Source organism: Oryctolagus cuniculus, chromosome X, assembly GCF_964237555.1.
Source record: "Oryctolagus cuniculus chromosome X, mOryCun1.1, whole genome shotgun sequence".
Classification (NCBI taxonomy): Eukaryota; Metazoa; Chordata; class Mammalia; order Lagomorpha; family Leporidae; genus Oryctolagus; species Oryctolagus cuniculus.
The window spans coordinates 22,583,475-22,602,008 of NC_091453.1; the positions used below are offsets into that span (position 1 = coordinate 22,583,475).

The 18,534-nt window shown below is 36.1% G+C and overlaps 1 protein-coding gene across 1 annotated transcript in view; it reads left to right on the forward strand.

The window, feature by feature from the left end:
* The window catches only part of CFAP47 (cilia and flagella associated protein 47), a 369,488-nt gene that overhangs the window by 22,332 nt on the left and 328,622 nt on the right, over window positions 1-18,534 (forward strand). Inside the window, exons 2-6 of the mRNA XM_051827003.2 lie at window positions 1,621-1,772; window positions 5,487-5,602; window positions 14,201-14,339; window positions 16,486-16,714; window positions 17,145-17,305. Of these exons, the coding sequence (XP_051682963.2) occupies window positions 1,621-1,772; window positions 5,487-5,602; window positions 14,201-14,339; window positions 16,486-16,714; window positions 17,145-17,305 (797 nt within the window). The remainder of the gene's footprint in view (window positions 1-1,620; window positions 1,773-5,486; window positions 5,603-14,200; window positions 14,340-16,485; window positions 16,715-17,144; window positions 17,306-18,534) is intronic.

Here is an 18,534-nt window from a genome sequence, read left to right on the forward strand (position 1 = left end):
TTTCCACTGGGATCTTACTCACAGAGATCTTTCATTTAGTTTTTTTTTTTTTTTTTTTTTTTTTGCCAGAGTGTCTTGGCTTTCCATGCCTGAAATACTCTCATGGGCTCTTCAGCCAGATCTGAATGCCTTAAGGGCTGATTCTGAGGCCAGAGTGCTGTTTAGGACATCTGCCATTCTCTGAGTCTGCTGTGTATCCCGCTTCCCATGTTGGATTGTTCTCTCCTTTTTAATTCTATCAGTTATTATTAGCAGACACTGGTCTTGTTTATGTGATCCCTTTGACACTTAATCCTATCTTTATGATCAATTATGAACTGAAACTGATCACTTTGACTAGTGAGATGGCATTGGTACATGCTACCTTGATGGGATTGAATTGGAGTCCCCTGACACATTGCTAACTCTACCATTAGAAGTAAGTCGGATTGAGCATGTCCCAAATTGTACATCTCCTCCCACTCATATTTAACAGGGATCATGAATAGTTCATTTCTAATGTTTCTCTTTATATATCTCTCTGAAAAATTTCTTCTCCATGTTGAGTACTGATTTCCTTATTTACCTGTTTCTCTGTGTTGCTTAGTAACTTTACAATCATTCTTTTGCATTTTTTTTACAGACATTTCATCAGTCTCCTCCTCATCATAGTCCTATGTTAATGTATTATTGTGTTGATTTTGGGGAGTCATATTGCCTTCATTGTTCATCAATATTCATGTTTCTGTGTTGATTTTTGTACTTCTAGGGAGTCTGTTGTTACTATCTCCTTTGGAGAATTTTTTTTCTTTTTTAATTTAAGAACTCTTTCTGGAAATTGCCTCCAGGTCTAGTGGAAAGCCTAGGGCTTACACTTGAGTTACTGAGGTGTGTATAGGGTTGGGCCAGGGAGCTCTGGATACCATTTGTGGGTAGAGCAAGAGTCCAGGATGATACCCAAGATGGTTATGATGGAGTTCCTCTGGCTATAATCAGTGTGGAGAGGGATGTTGGAGCCAACTAGTGTGTTCACAGTTCTGGCCCTTCTCTGTGCTTGGGTGAACCAGCTGATTCACAGCATAGAATGAGTTCATGGTAACAGTGTACCTCACCCACCTAGGTGAGCGGACCCTACAGAGCACAAACCCACCCCATAGTATGTAGCTCTACTCTTCCCCAAGATCTGTCCCCAGCATTCAGGGAACTCTCTGCTGTCAGACTGGGCAGGTGAATCAGAACCCAGGCACAACCCATTACTGTTTTATTTATATGGCTCATGCCCAGAACTCCCACTGTCACAGGGTATAAGGGGTCCACTCTTTCCTGCAGGCTGCCTTGGCCCTGACCCCAGTGCTGGCAGCAGTGAGATTCCCAGATGATCCCTGAGTCAGGACAGAGTTCAGCTGTGACTGCCTCACAGAAAAATGAGTCTGAAGTCAGTGGGGACTGTGAAATTATCCCTCAGTCAAGGCCACCAGTGGTGGGAACTCTGGCGGCCTCCTCTCACTGTACCCTGGAAAGATGATGCTTCTAAGCCAGAAAGACCTGATTTAATAACATACAATACTATCTATAGCTGCTCAAAAGAGTTCCTTATAAGAAGTTAAGATGTATAATTTGATTCTTTCTCTCCCCCTGAAGTTTAAATTGGTTTTGACCAATCTGGAAAAAGAACTTGCTTCTGGCCTTCAGATGACCGCTATAGTGGAATATCATCCTGACAAAGATGTAGACACTTCTGATCAACTACATATTTCAATAGGAAATAAAACAATAGTAATTCCTCTGATTGGGTATGTAAACTTTCTATATCATGATGGCATTTTGAACACTTCAAATAAAAAGTAAATCAAAGCAATGTTCAATTTTTTTTTTCTGACTTGTATCTATAGTTTCCTTATAGCTGAATCTAAAGGGCAAATTTTTAGAAAATTATAGTATTTGTAACAAATTTAAAACCTTGTTTTTTTCTTTAATAATGATAAAATATTGAACAATTATTTCATTATAATTTTTGACTAATATCATATTAGCTTCCTAAGTTTTAAATAAAGCAGATGTTGGCTTCAAAAAAAAATGCTACTATTTTGTGTTTGGTGAAAAATGTGGGTGTATACAGTGAGTATAACATGAAATGAGTGAATTTTTTATAGATTAACTTTGAGACGAATTGTTCATCTGACTAGGGTGAATGATGATTCATTTGATTTCCTTTTATAGTGAAAAAATATACTTCTGTTTATTGTGAAATTACCTATTGAAATTAGAGTTAAATTTAAAGTATTTTTATTCACTTATATATAAATTTATAATATATGACTTGCTTTCCTCAGGAAAAAAAATTTCCATTGGTGTTATTCTTTTTTTTTTTTTTTTGACTGGCAGTGTGGACAGTGAGAGAGAGACAGAGAGAAAGGTCTTCCTTTTCTGTTGGTTCACCACCCCCCATGGCCGCTGCGGCCAGTGTGCTGCAGCCAGCGCACCGCACTGATCCGAAGCCAGGAGCCAGGTGCTTCCCCTGGTCTCCCATGTGGGTGCAGGGCCCAAGGACTTGGGCCATCCTCCACTGCACTTCCCTGGCCACAGCAGAGAGCTGGCCTGGAAGAGGAGCAACCAGGACCAGAACCTGGCACCCTGACCGGGACTAGAACCCGGGCTGCCGGCGCTGCAGGTGGAGGATTAGCCTATTGAGCAGCGGCACTGGCTGTGTTATTCTTTTGTCCCTATTGTCCATCACCTGCAGAATTAATATTGAAATATTTCTGCTTATTACATGATATTAGGCATATGCCTTTTTATAATTTCTCTTATATCACTTCATTTATATAAACTTACTGAAATCTGCAATTATTTTGGCTTTGTGTTATTAAGAATTTCTAATCTACCAGAACATCTCACTCTATATAGGAATCAAACAGTTGACATATGGTAGGAGAGGAACAAACTACTAACACAATTATATTTTTATTCATAATTATATTTTTATTTATAAACATAAATAATATTATATTTCAATATTGTATTTACATTTCTATTTCATTTTATTTATATTTTCTTTATATTTCAATATTCTATTTTTAGTTATATTTCAATTTACATTTTTTTTCAGAATTTTATTCTATTTTTTTTAATTTTTATTTAATGAATATAAATTTCCAAAGTACGATTTATGGATTACAATGGCTTCCCCCACATACCGTCCCTCCCACCCACTACCCTCCCCTTTCCCACTCCCTCTCCCCTTCCATTCACATCAAGATTCATTTTCGATTATCTTAATATACAGAAGATCAGCTTAATATACATTAAGTAAGGATTTCAACAGTTTGCTCCCACACAGAAACATAAAGTGAAAAAATAATAGATGATTTTTTTAAATGATGATGAAATCAGATCAGACCTATTGTCATGTTTAATCCCAGTGAGAGTCAAGTTGGGAGTTGATAATTTCTTTTTTTTTCTTTTTTTTTTTTTACAGAGGATCAGTTTAGTATGCATTAAGTAAAGATTTCAACAGTTTGCACCCACATAGACACACAAAGTGAAATATATTGTTTGAGTACTCATTTTAGCATTAAATCTCAATGCACAGCACATTAAGGACAGAGATCCTACATGAGGAGTAAGTGCACAGTGACTCCTGTTGTTGACTTTACCAATTGACACTCCTGTCTATGGCATCAGTAATCTCCCTATGCTCCAGTCATGAGTTTCCAAGGCTATGGAAGCCCTCTGAGTTCTCCGACTCTTATCTTGTTTAGACAAGGTCATAGTCAAAGTGGAGGTTCTCTCCTCCCTTCAGAGAAAGGTACCTCCTTCTTTGAAGACCTGTTCTTTCCACTGGGATCTCACTCACAGATATCTTTTTGCCAGAGTGTCTTGGCTTTCCATGCCTGAAATACTCTCATGGGCTTTTCAGCCAGATCCGAATGCCTTTAGGGCTGATTCTGAGGCCAGAGTGCTATTTAGGACATCTGCCATTCTATGAGTCTGCTGAGTATCTCACTTCCCATGTTGGATCACTCTCCCCTTTATTTATTCTATCGGTTAGTGTTAGCAGGTACTAGACTTGTTTATGTGCTCCCTTTGACTCTTAGTGCTTTCATTATGATCAATTGTGAACTGAAATTGATCACTTGGAATAGTGAGATGGCATTGGTACATGCCACCTTGATGGGATTGAATTGGAATCCCCTGGTATGTTTCTAACTCTACCATTTTTAGTTATATTTCAATTTACATTTTGAAATATAGGTAGAGACATTATTGGTGCATTCTGCACTTGAGATACCTGTTACTGGCACTGAGATTTACTTGTTTTTACCATATATGAAGAGAAGGTTTGGAGATTCTTCTGTCTTTGAAAACATAAATTTAGCCTTATTCCCACAATGTGTCCCTTTCTCCTCAGAGGTCTATTCTCACATTTGCAACATAAGTACGGCACCACCCTCTTTATGTGTGGTGGGCAGGACTGAAGGAAGATATGTATGTGTGTGGGGGAATGGAGGTTGATGATATATGTCATTCTGAAGAAAATTTGGAATTTGGATGATTATAAAGCATTACATGTTGTTATAAGAAACAAAACATACCCCTTGTGTGTTTTTTCCAAGAAATAACATTTTACAAAAATCTAGGCTAATACTACAACCATGAAACTGACCTTGATACAATCCACATATCTTATTAAGATCACCACAGCTTTAGCTGGAAGTGTGTGTGTGTGTGTGTGTATGTGTGTGTGTGTGTATGTGTATGTGAGAGTGAGAGAGAGGGAGAATCTGTGTTACTGAATTTTATCTATATAATTCTATCACCTAGGTATGTTCTTGTATCCTTAAACATAGTCAAGACACTGAACATTTCCAATGTAACCTTCTACTTTATTATAACTACATGTGTCTCACCTCGCTTCTGCCTCACATCCACCAGCCCTGAACTGTGGGAGTTGATTATCTATTTTCCATTTCCAACATTTTATTTCTCAAATATGTTCTATAAATTGAATCACACAGTATGTAACCTTTTGGAATTGGCTTTTATTTTGTGCTTTTCAAAATATCGAGAGTCTCTCTCCCTCCCTCTCCTCTCATTTCTCTCCCCACCTTATGCACACAGGTATCCAGATATCTATTTTCTTTCTATCATTTGTCGTCGTCATCAATCATCATCATCATCATTTTTATCTATTATGAGAGGTCCTCAGAAAATTTAAGGAAAACTGATATCATGAAAAAACTGTACATGAATCTAAAAGCTTTTGTATGAAAATAAACTTATTTTAATTCTATTTTCCATTAACTTTTTGAAGTATCCTTATATATGAATGTATGTTGCTGTGTGCATGAAATACTAGTATTCTGCATCCACCTAAAAAATCATTGGTATCAAGTACATTGATATATATATATATGTGTGTGTGTATATATATATCCCTGTAGATTTAAGTATGCATTTTATGGTTGCTAAAATTAATTATGTGGCTCTTTTTTCTCCTCTCCTAGGTTGATTCCATACTGTCAGTTGGAAATTGAGTCAGAAGTTCATTTTGGCAGATTGGTTGCCAATAGTAAAGTATATTGTAAAGAGATTAATATCTTCAACCATGGCAGAGCTCCAGGTAAATACTTGCTGTCGTATAAATTCACTTACAATTATTGTTTGAAATGTATATGTTATATAATTAATATTCTCTGACTCATCAAAAATATCTATCCTTTGATATATGTCAAAACCTAAAAACAAGTATTACTCCAAAGGAATCATAGGCAATAGTTCAGGAAAAATGAAGCTACCTTGTTCATGATCCTCATTAACACAGCTTGATCATCAGAAGCCTGGTGATTTTCTTGAAGGTCAGAGGTAGTACGGCATTGTAGAAGGGACCTGGTCCTTGGAGCTGTTCAAAAACAGAATGACAGCATGGTGTCCTACTAACTGTGTGATATGGGGCAAGTGTCTTTATGGATTTTGAACTTGAGATTCCTCATTCATAACCTGGGGTTAATAAATGGATGGCTGGGATGGGCACTGTGGTGCAGCACATTAAGCTACCTCTTGAGTCTCTCACATCCCATGTTGGAGTGCCGATTTGAACCCTGGCTGCTTCAGATCCACCTCCCTGCTGCAGTGGCTAAGAAGTAGTGGAAGATGGCTGAAGTACCCGAGTTCCTGCCACCCATGTGAGAGACCCAGATGGAGTTCTGGCTCCTGGCTTCAGCATGCCCAGCCCCAGCTATTGTGCATCTGAGGAGTGAATCACTGGATGGAAGATTCATTTTCTCTCCCTCCCTCCCTCCCTCTTTGTCTTTCTCCATAAGTTTCAAGTAAATAAGTAAATCTTTAAAAATACATATTTGGGGGCCGGCGCTGTGGTGCAGTGGGTTAACGCCCAGGCTTGAAGTGCCGGCATCCTGTATGGGCACCAGATCGAGATCCAGCTGCTCCACTTCCTGTACAGCTCTCTGCTATGGCCCGGGAAAGCAGTAGAAGATGGCCAGAGTCCTTGGGTCCCTGCACCCATGTGGGAGACCCGGAAGAAGCTCCTGGCTTCGGGTCAGCACAGCTCCAGCCATTGCAGCCATCTGGGGAGTGAACCATCGGATCGAAGACTCACACTCACTCTCTCTCTCTTTCTCTCTCTCTCTCTCTGCCTCTCCTCTCTCTGTAACTCTTTCAAGTAAATAAATCTTTAAAAAATACATATATGATGGTTATTTATGCACATACTTAAGGTTACAGCGTTGCACCTGGTTCATTATAGCTACTTAATAAATATTCTCCTTCTCTGCCATATTCAACTTTGAATTTACATCGTAGTTTCTAGAAGGCTTTTATTCGTATTTTGTTGAAAGAATAGATGATTGTATCTTCTGCAGCCTGCATTTTTTAGGGATCTTACTTTGGCCTCAGAGTTTCCATAAAAGGTATGTGTCTTTCCGTATTATTCACGCACACTTTTCACTGATGATTTTCGGTATACCTAAGATCACTCATCCCTTCACTCTCCTGATTAGATAGGTGGCAGCATCTGGGATTGCAAGATTTTCATTTCTCCCAATATAATATGAGGACTAGCGCTAGACAGGAGGTTATTTCTCTCTGAGACTGCTTGAATATATAAAACAGGTCTTAAAACCAAACTGCTTTTCCACTAACTGAGTTTGTTTTCGGAGGCTTCCTGATTGTGCGTTGGGAATTGTTGAGACAAAGGTAGTCTGTCATTTTACTGGTTTCTTCCTGGGACTAACACTGGCAAGTATTCCTCATTGAATATTGCTATTTTCACTTTCCATGCTTTTGTTTTTAAAAAGCGTGTTTTGTTTTTGATGCTTGTGGGTTCATTCATAATTTGACTTCAACATTAAGGATGCAGTCTCTTAAGGGAAATGATTATGGGCTGCATAGTGCTTTCACCTCTCTGGTTATATTTTAGAACAGTGATATATAAATGAGATATTTTTATTTGTATCATTTTACTTTACAAACATTCTCTTAACTATTGCCTGTTTAAAATCCTTCAGATTTTTATTCTCAATACTAAATTTCCTTTCTATCCTGAAATATCACTAAACTGTTGTTTTATTATAAAGGAAAGCTTTCTGTAAGTAAAAAGTTAATGATTATAATTTTTATTTATTACCTAATATTTTTCTCAATAATAAAACAAGTAAAATTAAACTGCAGATCTGAGGCCATACATTTTTAAAAAAGGCACATTAGCTTTTAGTATTATGTTAATATTTTGTATGTATGTAGTAATTGCAATAACTGGGTTAGATTTGTTATGATTGAATACTCTGAACTATTAATATTATCTCGCAAACTGATATAAATTATTACTAATAAATCACGTTTTCTTTTTTAAAAACTTATTTGAAAGGCAAAGGGACAAAGAGAGATATCCCATCCATTGGTTCACTCCCCAAAATGCCTGCAACAGCCAAGGCCGAGCCAAGGACAAGATAAGGAGCCAGGAACTCAATTCAGGTCTCCTATGTTGGTGACAGGGACCAAATTAATTGAACCATTGCCAGATGCCTTCCAGGTTATGCATTAATAAGAAGCTGGAATTGGGAGCAGAGCCAGGACTCAAACCTGGACACTCTGATATAGGACACGAGTTCCCCAAATGTCATCTAAACTGCTACACCAAACACTTTCCCAGCGAATCATATTTTCTCAGGGTTAACTTTGTCCCATATTCTCAGATTTGAATCATATTTTTTTTACATTATAAAAATTGATTGTATGCATTTTATTCATAGTAGTGAATGTCTGTAAGATGTTATAAAGTCCTTATTATCTAAAAGCACATATATAAATATTCATGATAGCAACAATGTACAAATACATTATGAAGAAAAACACTTATGTGGAAAATGTATTCAACAACCAAAGATTATTTTAATAACTTTTAAAAGCATTTTATGTGACAAATATTTTAGTTTTAAACATTCAAATGCTTACAAATATTTATCTCTATATACATATATGTATATACTTACAGATAATTAAAAACAGATTCAGCATGTTTATGATTTGTACTGTTTTGTTTTCTCTTTCTGATAGTGTCAATGGAGTTATCACTTTTGATTTTGTGGATCCCTAAATTTGTATATGTAACCATTTTTTGATGGTTAATAGTTTCTTATGCAGTAAACATCTGTGGATGGTTGAATACATTTTATTTTCCCTTTATAAAAATGACACCCAACTTTACTCCTGACCATGAAGAGCAGCACTTTTCATGTTTTCTGAAATTACATGGTTCATTCTTTTAAGATGTAATATTAGTACTTTGTGAGTTGATGAAGTCCATGCTACTTTTTATCATTTTATGATATGATAATACACCTATTATTTCTCAGCTTTTGTCACTGAGAATTGAAAAAGAAACATTACTTTTTTTATTTTTTTTAAAGATTTATTTTATTTCTTTGAAAGACAGAGTTTCAGAGAGAGGTAGAGACAGAGAGAGAGGTCTTCCATCCTCTGGTTCACTCCCCAGATGGCCACAATGGCTGGAGCTAGGCCAATCCAAAGCCAGGAGCCAGGAGCTTCTTCCAGGTCTCCCACAAGGGTGCAGGGGCCCAATGACTTGGGCCATCTTCTACTGCTTTCCCAGGCCATAGCAGAGAGCTGGATCGGAAGAGGAGCTGCTGGGACTAGAACCAGCGTCCATATGGGATGGCAGCGTTTCAGGCCAGGGTGTTAACCTGCTGAGCCACAGTGCTGGCCCCGAAACATTACTATTTTAGTATTCTTTGAATTGCAATCATTTCCTCCTTTGCCTGATAATCCTTGATTATTTGAGTAGATATTTCTACTACATAGTCATTAAAGGCCCCAAATATGACCCTTACACATCGTTTCTGTTTTTGAACAGCTTCCTCAGGATTCATCATCCTTAAAAGTTATTCAGGTTACTGTGCCCAAAATATATGGCTTTTCAATTGCTTTAATGTGCACTCCCCTCTCTCAACTAATCAACAGCATCATCTCCTTTCTTCACTGTCTAGAAAAGCCTGTCATCTGTAAACCAGGACATTTGCTAAATTGGACCCAACCTAGGAATGATCTGCAGAATCTTCCTTAGTCACCCAGTAAAGCACTCCATACTCAAACTCAATGCATGATTTGTCTTTAGTTTTGTTTTCTTGTAAACAAATATGGAATCTCAAAAAATTTTATGCATAATACAAATGCATGACATATAGCCAACACTCAATAAACTTTTATTTCATTGATTTGGTTCAGTGATCTTTCAGAATTTCAGTAAGAAACCATTAAGCTTTCAAAGATAGGTGATTGAACTCATAAGTAACATGTTTAATCCTATATCCCAATTCTGGAAAGTCTTCAAAAATTAGTCATTTGGAATTTGTGGAGCCTGGTATATCTTGGTGGTGTTAGAATCAATGAAACTTTAGAAAACTACATAAGAAGTAGCAATACTGCAAAGTACATGATATTTGGCTTTCTATAGCATCCTGTTAAACTGCAGACTGGTCACCCTGGCTTGATCTTCCAGATATTTTGTATCAAAATTCTACTTCACAGATAATCTATGAAGTATTTTTGAGGGGCATAGTCAAGGTGAAAACGTGCACTTCATCATTCCATGTCTATACTGCTTCTCTAGAGAAAATATTCAGAGCCAGATTCAAAAACAACACAGATTTTGTGGAAAAGACCATCCATGTCATCCATAGGTGTGGGTCGTCTTACATCTTATTTGCTCCCTTAGGACTTATCATTGTGCAGGTCTATTTATTTTCCATAAGTTATTAGCAACATTTGACATAGTTTGTCAATGCTGTCTTCTTGGGGAGACAAAATAAAACCAATGAAATCAAAACTTTCTTTTCTGTGACCTCCCTCACTATCATAAATTGAGAAGTGTTTAACAGCACAGGCTCTGGCGTGAAGTTGACCAGAAGCCAAATCAAGGTTGTACCTTTTACTAGCTGGGAGTTCTTGAACAAGGAATTTGTTCTTCCTGAAGATTCATTGCCTCATAGAGATATCATAGAGATAAATATATTGCCTTCCTACTTTCATTGTGGTGACAGTTAATAAAATGCTTAGCACACTCTGACATATATATTGTTCAATAAATATTGCCTATTGGTGTTATGTTATTATTTTTCTACAATTTTCTTTTGTATACTGCTCTTCTTTGTTTTTATTCGTACATTAAATATATTTCATTTTTTTCCTTTTCTCAAATTCTATTTTAAATTTTTTCTTTTATTTAATAAATATGAATATCGAAAGTACAACTTTTGGATTATAGTGGCTTTTTCCCCACATAGCCTCTTTCCCACCCACAAAAACATCACATCTCCTACTCCCTCTCCCATCCCATTCTTCATTAAGATTCATTTTCAATTATCTTTATATACAGAAGATCAACTTAGTATATACTAAGTGAAGATTTCAACAGTTTGCACCCACACAGAAACACAAAGTATAAAGTACTGTTTGAATACTAGTTTTACTGTTAATTCACATAGTACAACTCATTAAGGACAGAGATCCTACATGGGGAGTAAGTGCACAGTGACTCCTGTTGTTGATTTAACAATTGACACTCTTGTTTGTGGCATCAGTAATCACCTGAGGCTCTTGTCATGAGCTGCAAGTCTATGGAAGCCTCTTGAGTTCACCTACTCTGACCTTACTTAGATAAGGCCATAGTCCAAGTGGAAGTTCTCTCCTCCCTTCAGAGAAAGGTACCTCCTTCTTCGATGTCCCATTCTTTCCACTGGGATCTTACTCACAGAGATTTTTCATTTAGGTAATTTTTTTTTTTTTTTGCCAGAGTGTCTTGGCTTTCCATGCCTGAGAAACTCTCATGGGCTTTTCAGCCAGATCTGAATGCCTTAAGGGCTGATTCTGAGGCCAGAGTGCTGTTTAGGACATCTGCCATTCTCTGAGTCTGCTGTGTATCCCGCTTCCCATGTTGGATTGTTCTCTCCTTTTTAATTCTATCAGTTATTATTAGCAGACACTGGTCTTGTTTATGTGATCCCTTTGACACTTAATCCTATCTTTATAATCAATTATGAACTGAAACTGATCACTTTGACTAGTGAGATGGCATTGGTACCTGCCACCTTAATGGGATTTGGAATCCCATGACCCGTTTCTAGCTCTACCATTAGGGGTAAGTCCGAGTGAGCGTGTGCCGCACTGTACATCTCCTCCCTCTCTTATTCCCACTCTTTGTTTTTAACAGGGATCAATTTTTAGTTAAATTTAAACACCTAAGAATAATTGTGTGTTAATTACAGAGTTCAACCAATGGTATTAAGTAGAACAAGAAATACCAGAAGAAATAATATAGTAAGCTGTTCCTCGACAGTCAGGACAAGGGCTGCTCATATTTCAAATATAAGCGTTCCTTAGACATTGCCATGTATCCTCATGCTTTCTCAGTGAACATGCCCTACCTGGGCAATCACTTCCATTATTTTTATTTCAATGACTATTCACATATATGTAATACTGAGCCATCAGAATCTCTCCAATACTTCTCCCCTTCTGTCTTTCATTGAGTGTTACCATGATGTTTTTTGGCAAGTCAGTAACTTGACAAACTCCTCTATACCTGTCTTCTCCACCTTCTACCCCCTTATATGTATCAAATAATAGAGCTATCTGTTCACTTCCTAATTAAGTCAGTAATGTTATTTTCTCTGCTGCATCACTGCATCGCTACTTCATTACAATAAGCCATCTTCTATTGCCTAGTGACTATACCAATGTAAATTAGTTCATAGAAGTCACCTGTTATCTGCTTTAGTTCATTTCTCACACATTATCCAGTGTCATATGTGAAAAGAAGTAAAAAATTGATCACACAAGTTCCACTTGCAACATTCTTTCTTCAGTGACACTCTTCTCAGAATGATGTCCTCACTCCTGTTGTTAGCAATTAAAAATGAAATAGACTAATAATATTTCCTTGTATTAAAGTTATATAAGACATAGTAATTTTAACACGCCTGCTGTTTTAATATATTTAGAAGATTGAACAATGTTTTTGTGGCTTCTGGGTTCCTCCAGGATAAATTGTTTAAACATTAAACTTTCTTGTCAAATTTTGTATAAACAGTTAGAATATAGGAACTATTTTACTGATTCAGCCTTCACTGAAAACATACTTTTTAGAGAACTGAACCAATGATATTTATTTGAAATGGATATAACTTTATAGATTTTATTTCTACAGAAGAAAAAGAACCATTAAATATTATGTAATTATCCCTTCTATAAGATGATCGAATTAATAAATTTTGTTGCTCTGACTTCATTTGTCTTTTCTCTCAGGTCATCTCTTAATTTAAAAAATATGTATTTTTCAGTACATTTATTATGCTAATACTTTATTTGAAGTTAAAGTATTAACTTTGGAAAATATCAAATAGATTGTAAAATTGTTGAATTGGGGATTTGCAAAGTTATTCATATTGGTATTATGCTCATTTTAAAAGTATCGTTCAATGATATAAAAGAAACACGTGATTCGCTTATTCTACTTGTTGGACATATTTTGATCATTTCTTAGCACTAGGCAGTGTGTGAGGTATAGGGCACCACAAAGATGAAAAGGAGATGGTATTTGATATCAAGGCTTACATTCTCTAATGTAGGCACCGAACATTACCATAAATTATGATCTAATTCTACATATATAATCAGAAATCTTTGTAACCTCTTTTTCTTATGCCATTGTATTCTAAAGACCTGTCTGCTTTATCTTAACCCTGCATTATGGAATTTGGAAAAATTCATCTCCAGGGAAGTGGTAGTGGCTACAAGTGTGAACCCTGTGGTTATAAATATTCAAGTGAAAATCCCAGCACTATTAGTTGCTAGCTATAATAGTTATCTATTGCTATTCATTGAACCATCCCTAAATCTCTGTATCTTAAAAACAGTAATTTTTTTAGTTGTTCATGCATATGTAGACTGGCTGTGATTTATCTAGACTGGGCTCAACTGGATGCTGTATTTCAACCTGGTGCAATTGAGACTATTCTGTTTCCCAGTGCATATCTGTGGTCAGCTGGGCATCTTTTCTCCACAATTCCTCAACCTGGAGCAAAGATCAATGGGACAATAGCTACCCAGGAGGAACATTTCAAACTCCCCATGGCAGAAGTGCATCTGAATTGAAAATGCCATGGTACCAATTCCACCTATATGTTATTGGTCTCAAGTAAATCATATAAAGCCCAAAGTCAACTGGTAGGAGAACACACTTTGTATACAGTACACTAAAAATACATATCCAAAGAAGGGTAAAGAATTGTGAGTCAATAATCTGATCTTCCATACTATTTGCGTGACATTATACAAGTCACTCAATATTTCCAAGCTTATATTTTCTTATTTGTAGCATGGTGGCAATGATTAAATCGATTTCAAAGAATCATTCTGGAATTAAATAGGATAACATGTGCAAATCTCTTAGCATAACTGTCTGACCATAGCAAGCCAGCAATATATTTTAGCTGTTGATGAGAGTTGAGTCCCAACACTAGGCTTACCTTCAGAGGGTGACCCAGAGACTGGACTCAAATTAAAGCTGTTATTCTAGATCTGAAGTAGACTGCCTTCTCTACAATGTGTGTCTGTCCTCTGCTAAGAGTATGAATGCAGCATTATAAGAATCTAAATATAAACTATCTACTTTTGTTCTCTTTAGGTAAGTTTGACACAGAATACCATGGCCAGTTACCCATCGTTATTTTTCCAACTACTGGCATTGTGCAGCCTAAATCATCAATGATTATCAAAGTGGATTTCTGTGCAGACAAGCCCAGAAATGTAGATGAATTGGCAATGTGAGTATGTGCTGTTTTCTTGATTCTGACATGAATTTCAATGCTTTTCTGTTTTATTTTTCTAAAAGTGCTTTTGAATGTATGTTAGCTTCTTTGTTATTTCATTCAGAATTCATTCATTGAATTTTTGTTTGCCAAACACTGGGGTCTCAGGATAGGGAAGAACTAGAGGATGTCATATGGGTACACATAACTGTAGTTCCTAGTTTGGATTTGTGAACGTGAGGGTATGGACCAGCGAAAGGCTCCACTAAGAATGCAATAGTTGTACTAAGCACTTTTTGGTAAATAATAATCAGCCAAACTATCAGAAGTAATTTGGTGTGTGTGTGTGTGTGTGTGTGTGTATTGATGAGATGTTAGAAGAGTGATTTCAGGTAGAGCAAACGGCAGACTTGGACTCCTAGAACTGAAAAGACAGTAATACACTGTTGAGGGATGTCAGATAAAGTAGAAGCAAAGAAATAGAGGTAGAGAATGATGGGAAATGAGACCAGAAAAAAATAGAAGACAACAGAGTCCAGAAAGGGGCATTGTAGGACAGTGTTTTTATGCTGTATATCTCAGTTCCTTAGGAGAAGGTGCAGTAATATAAGGTGATACCAGTATTTTAAAAATTAAAATGCAAAACATCAAAATGCATCTTACATATTAAAGGTAAATGATAGCTTGTAAAACTTTCAATTGTGTGTGTGCATGTTTTCCTACATTACAATGTAAAACATTTCTCACTGAAGGTCACAATCATAAATGTATGAGAAACATTTGTGAACCTTGATGGGCATGAAGTCTCAAGAAAGTTTCAAGATTGAGTGCCCTGATTAGCTTGCATTTTAGAAAGTTCATGCATGTACCGGTGTGCAAACCAGATCAGGGGAGTACAAAGATTGAGTGAGCAGCCTGACTAGAACTTGTAATAGTGAAGCAACAAGAAAATGATAAAGGCCTGAGCTAAGGTAAAAATTAGGAAGATTAAGAAAACTATGCAGATTGAAGATGTAAAGGAGGTATCACTAGGTTTGATGACTGATTGTAGTAAGTGAAGGTAAGAGAAGGGACAGGTTGGTGGGAGATATCAAGTTCAGTTTTGACATGTTATTGATTTGCTCTTCAGAATCCTGGTGAGGATGGTTAGGTCCCATCAGATAGATGTACTTGTCTTGAGCCCTAGAAAGAAACTTTGTTTTGTGTATTAGGTGTAGGGTCATCAGTGTATAAGTGGTAGATGAAACATGGAAATGTTGAGAATAACTCCAAGAAGGAGTAGTAGAGAGTGAAAGAATAGGAGAGAAACACAACTATTTGTGGAGTTTACACACAAGATCCGAGTCTCAGAAGAATGAGAGATGGACCTGAGTGGGCTATAAGGTAATTTAGGAAATTAGAGTTTCAAGGAAGCTAAGAATGGAGAGATGTGCAAGCACAGGCTATCAACAGTGCCCAGTGTTACAGGATATAGTATAAGACGAAGGCTTAGGTAGTGGTTGTGGAGTAGGTAGGTGTTTTTGTATCTCTTGGGACTATACTGAGAAGATTGCAATTATCCCAGGGAAGGTCAAATTTGGAAAAATAACTCAAAAAGAGGATTCAAATTCATCTGAGAAGTGATATTTCATGATTTCATTTTAGCAAAATATAAGTTCTTGCTGTGATACTTTAGATTGTAGAGAATTGAGTTGTTAGGATGGGGATGAGATTGGCTACTCAATTTGGAGGGTGGAATGAGTTAGAAAAGAATCTCAAAATTCTAGAACTAAAGGTAACCACATATATCATCTACTTCTGGTGCTCGTTTTCTCTCTCTCTCTCTCTCTCTCTCTCTCTCTCTATATATATATATATATATATATATATATCAATCACTGAGTTCTTCCTGGAGTCAGTTCATGAGACTATTTTCCAACTTCATGGTTTCCTGTAGATAAAGCATTCGATTGTACAAATACCATTTCACTTTGTAGTTTCAGACATACAGAAAGACCTGACAGCTTCTGTCATGTATATGAAGGGAATTACTGTCACTGCTGCATTTTAAGAATAATGTGATTTTATAAAATTTCTGTTATCAAAATTCTTAGAAGAAAAAGAAAGTACATAGAATTCTAATTAAAATACATATGTATGTGCATATAAAATTATCTTTCAGAGTGAATTTAGAAGGTCGTCCTACCATGTCCTTCAATATCAAAGCTGAAGTCGTTGAGCAGATTATTGAGCTGTTAAACATAAGTGATGACAAAAAGTTGGAATGCATACACTTTGGTTCTATTTTCTTTGGAACATCAAAAATTGAACATGCACTACTGTACAATAATAGCCCAGAACCCATAAACTGGGTGGCTATAATGCAAGACGATTCTGTTGGAGAAGAATTGGTAAGTAAATGAGGCAACAGAGATATATCAAGTATTATTATCTGAAACATATTTTAGTCTTATAATAACCTTTTAATAACCACAAAGCTGTTTAATTACTCCAAATGTTTTAACATTGGTAGATAAATTTTATTTCATGTGTATCCAAAGATAATAAATTAAGCTAACATTTATAGTAAGGTATATTTGAGGCAAATAAGGTAAGTGCCTCTTATCAATTAGTGACTAATTATTGGTATTTCTGTTCTCATTAATGTTTCAATACTTTAAATTTTATGATTTGGTCAAATTCACTCATATGCATTACTTTAAACACAGATATTCTCTATTTTTTAGATTCTGAAATTTCAATAATTATTTATAGTCATTTCTTAAATATTTTATTTGTATTTTGTCCTAATACTCTTTTATTTATGACTTCATATTACAGGGTACAAATATTCGACAAAGAACAGATGTTGCTTTAAATAATCTCACCTACTTACGCAAAATAAGGGCCCTAGATGTTACTGATTTTATCTCCTGCATTCCTAATGAAGGAACTTTACTACCTTATCAAAAGATTGTAATTACATTTTGTTTCAGTCCAAAGTAAGCAAAATTTACTTCCATAGTATGTTAAATATTAATAGAAAGCGTATTGGTCACATTTTAATCAGATTTATTATAATGCTGTCAGTAAAACTTGCCAGAAGACACACATTAGATTTTTCTTGTTATGGTTCTACATATTTTTAATATGGTTAATATTATTTGCACCATTTCTAAATATGATTCTAAACACTTCAGATTAATTTAAACATTTCTATAGATCTTGTGAAAAAATGGTGAAGTAAAATACAAGTTTTGGGTTGTTTTGAATGGTAGCCCCAAACCCCTTTGTGTAGTCAATACCTTATTGTCCCCGCAGGAATGGTAGGTGTGTTCAGTACCAGAGATCTTCAAAATGTTTAGAGAAAAGATCTATTATGTAAAGTCAATGTACGCATTTCAAAAATATTTCACACTTAAAATAAACTTATCTTTTAATTCCATTTTCTACAAAGTTCTAGAAGTACCATGATATATTTATTCTAGGTGACTCCAAAAAGCATATAGCACTCATGGTAGTGCAAAATCCTTTCTGGAAGAAAATTTTGAAAATTTAGTCCTAAATATAAAGTAACACAGCAACAGCTTGGTGTGTTGCACTGTATGTCAATAATTGATCAAATTGCAAAAATGTTTACCTTTGTTCATTAGAGGGTAATGTTTAATGTACTTTTTGTGGCAACAGTGTCACTTGATAGCAATTGCTGTTTTTGCTGAGTTGTGTTTTAATTTAGGAGGTTAATAAATCAAGTAATCATTCTATTCGTACGATCTACAATTGTCTTTTGAAAAAAATATTTGAAAGAGAGATAGAGCACTCTTGTCCACTGGTTCATTCTACAGTAGCTGAGACTAAGCAGAGCTGAAGTTGGGAGCTAGGACTCAATCCTGACCTCCCAGCTGGGATGCAGGTGCCCATATACTTGAGTCATCAGTGCTGCCTCCTTGAGGTCCACAGTAGAAGGAAGATGGACTCCGGAGCCAGAGCTGGGAGTTGAACTCAGGTTCTCCATAGTGGGACTTAGGCTTCCTAATCAGTGTCTTAACTGCTAAGCCAAAATTGGCCATAAGAATTGCCTTTTTAATGATATCTTCTTACAGTAAGTTTCCTTCTTGGACTTTCAAGATTTTGTTTAGTATACAATATTTGACACTTCAGATATTCTTTTCCATGGCGGCATGTTAGTTAATTTTATTTGAGACTTTATCATGAACTCATAGGTATATGA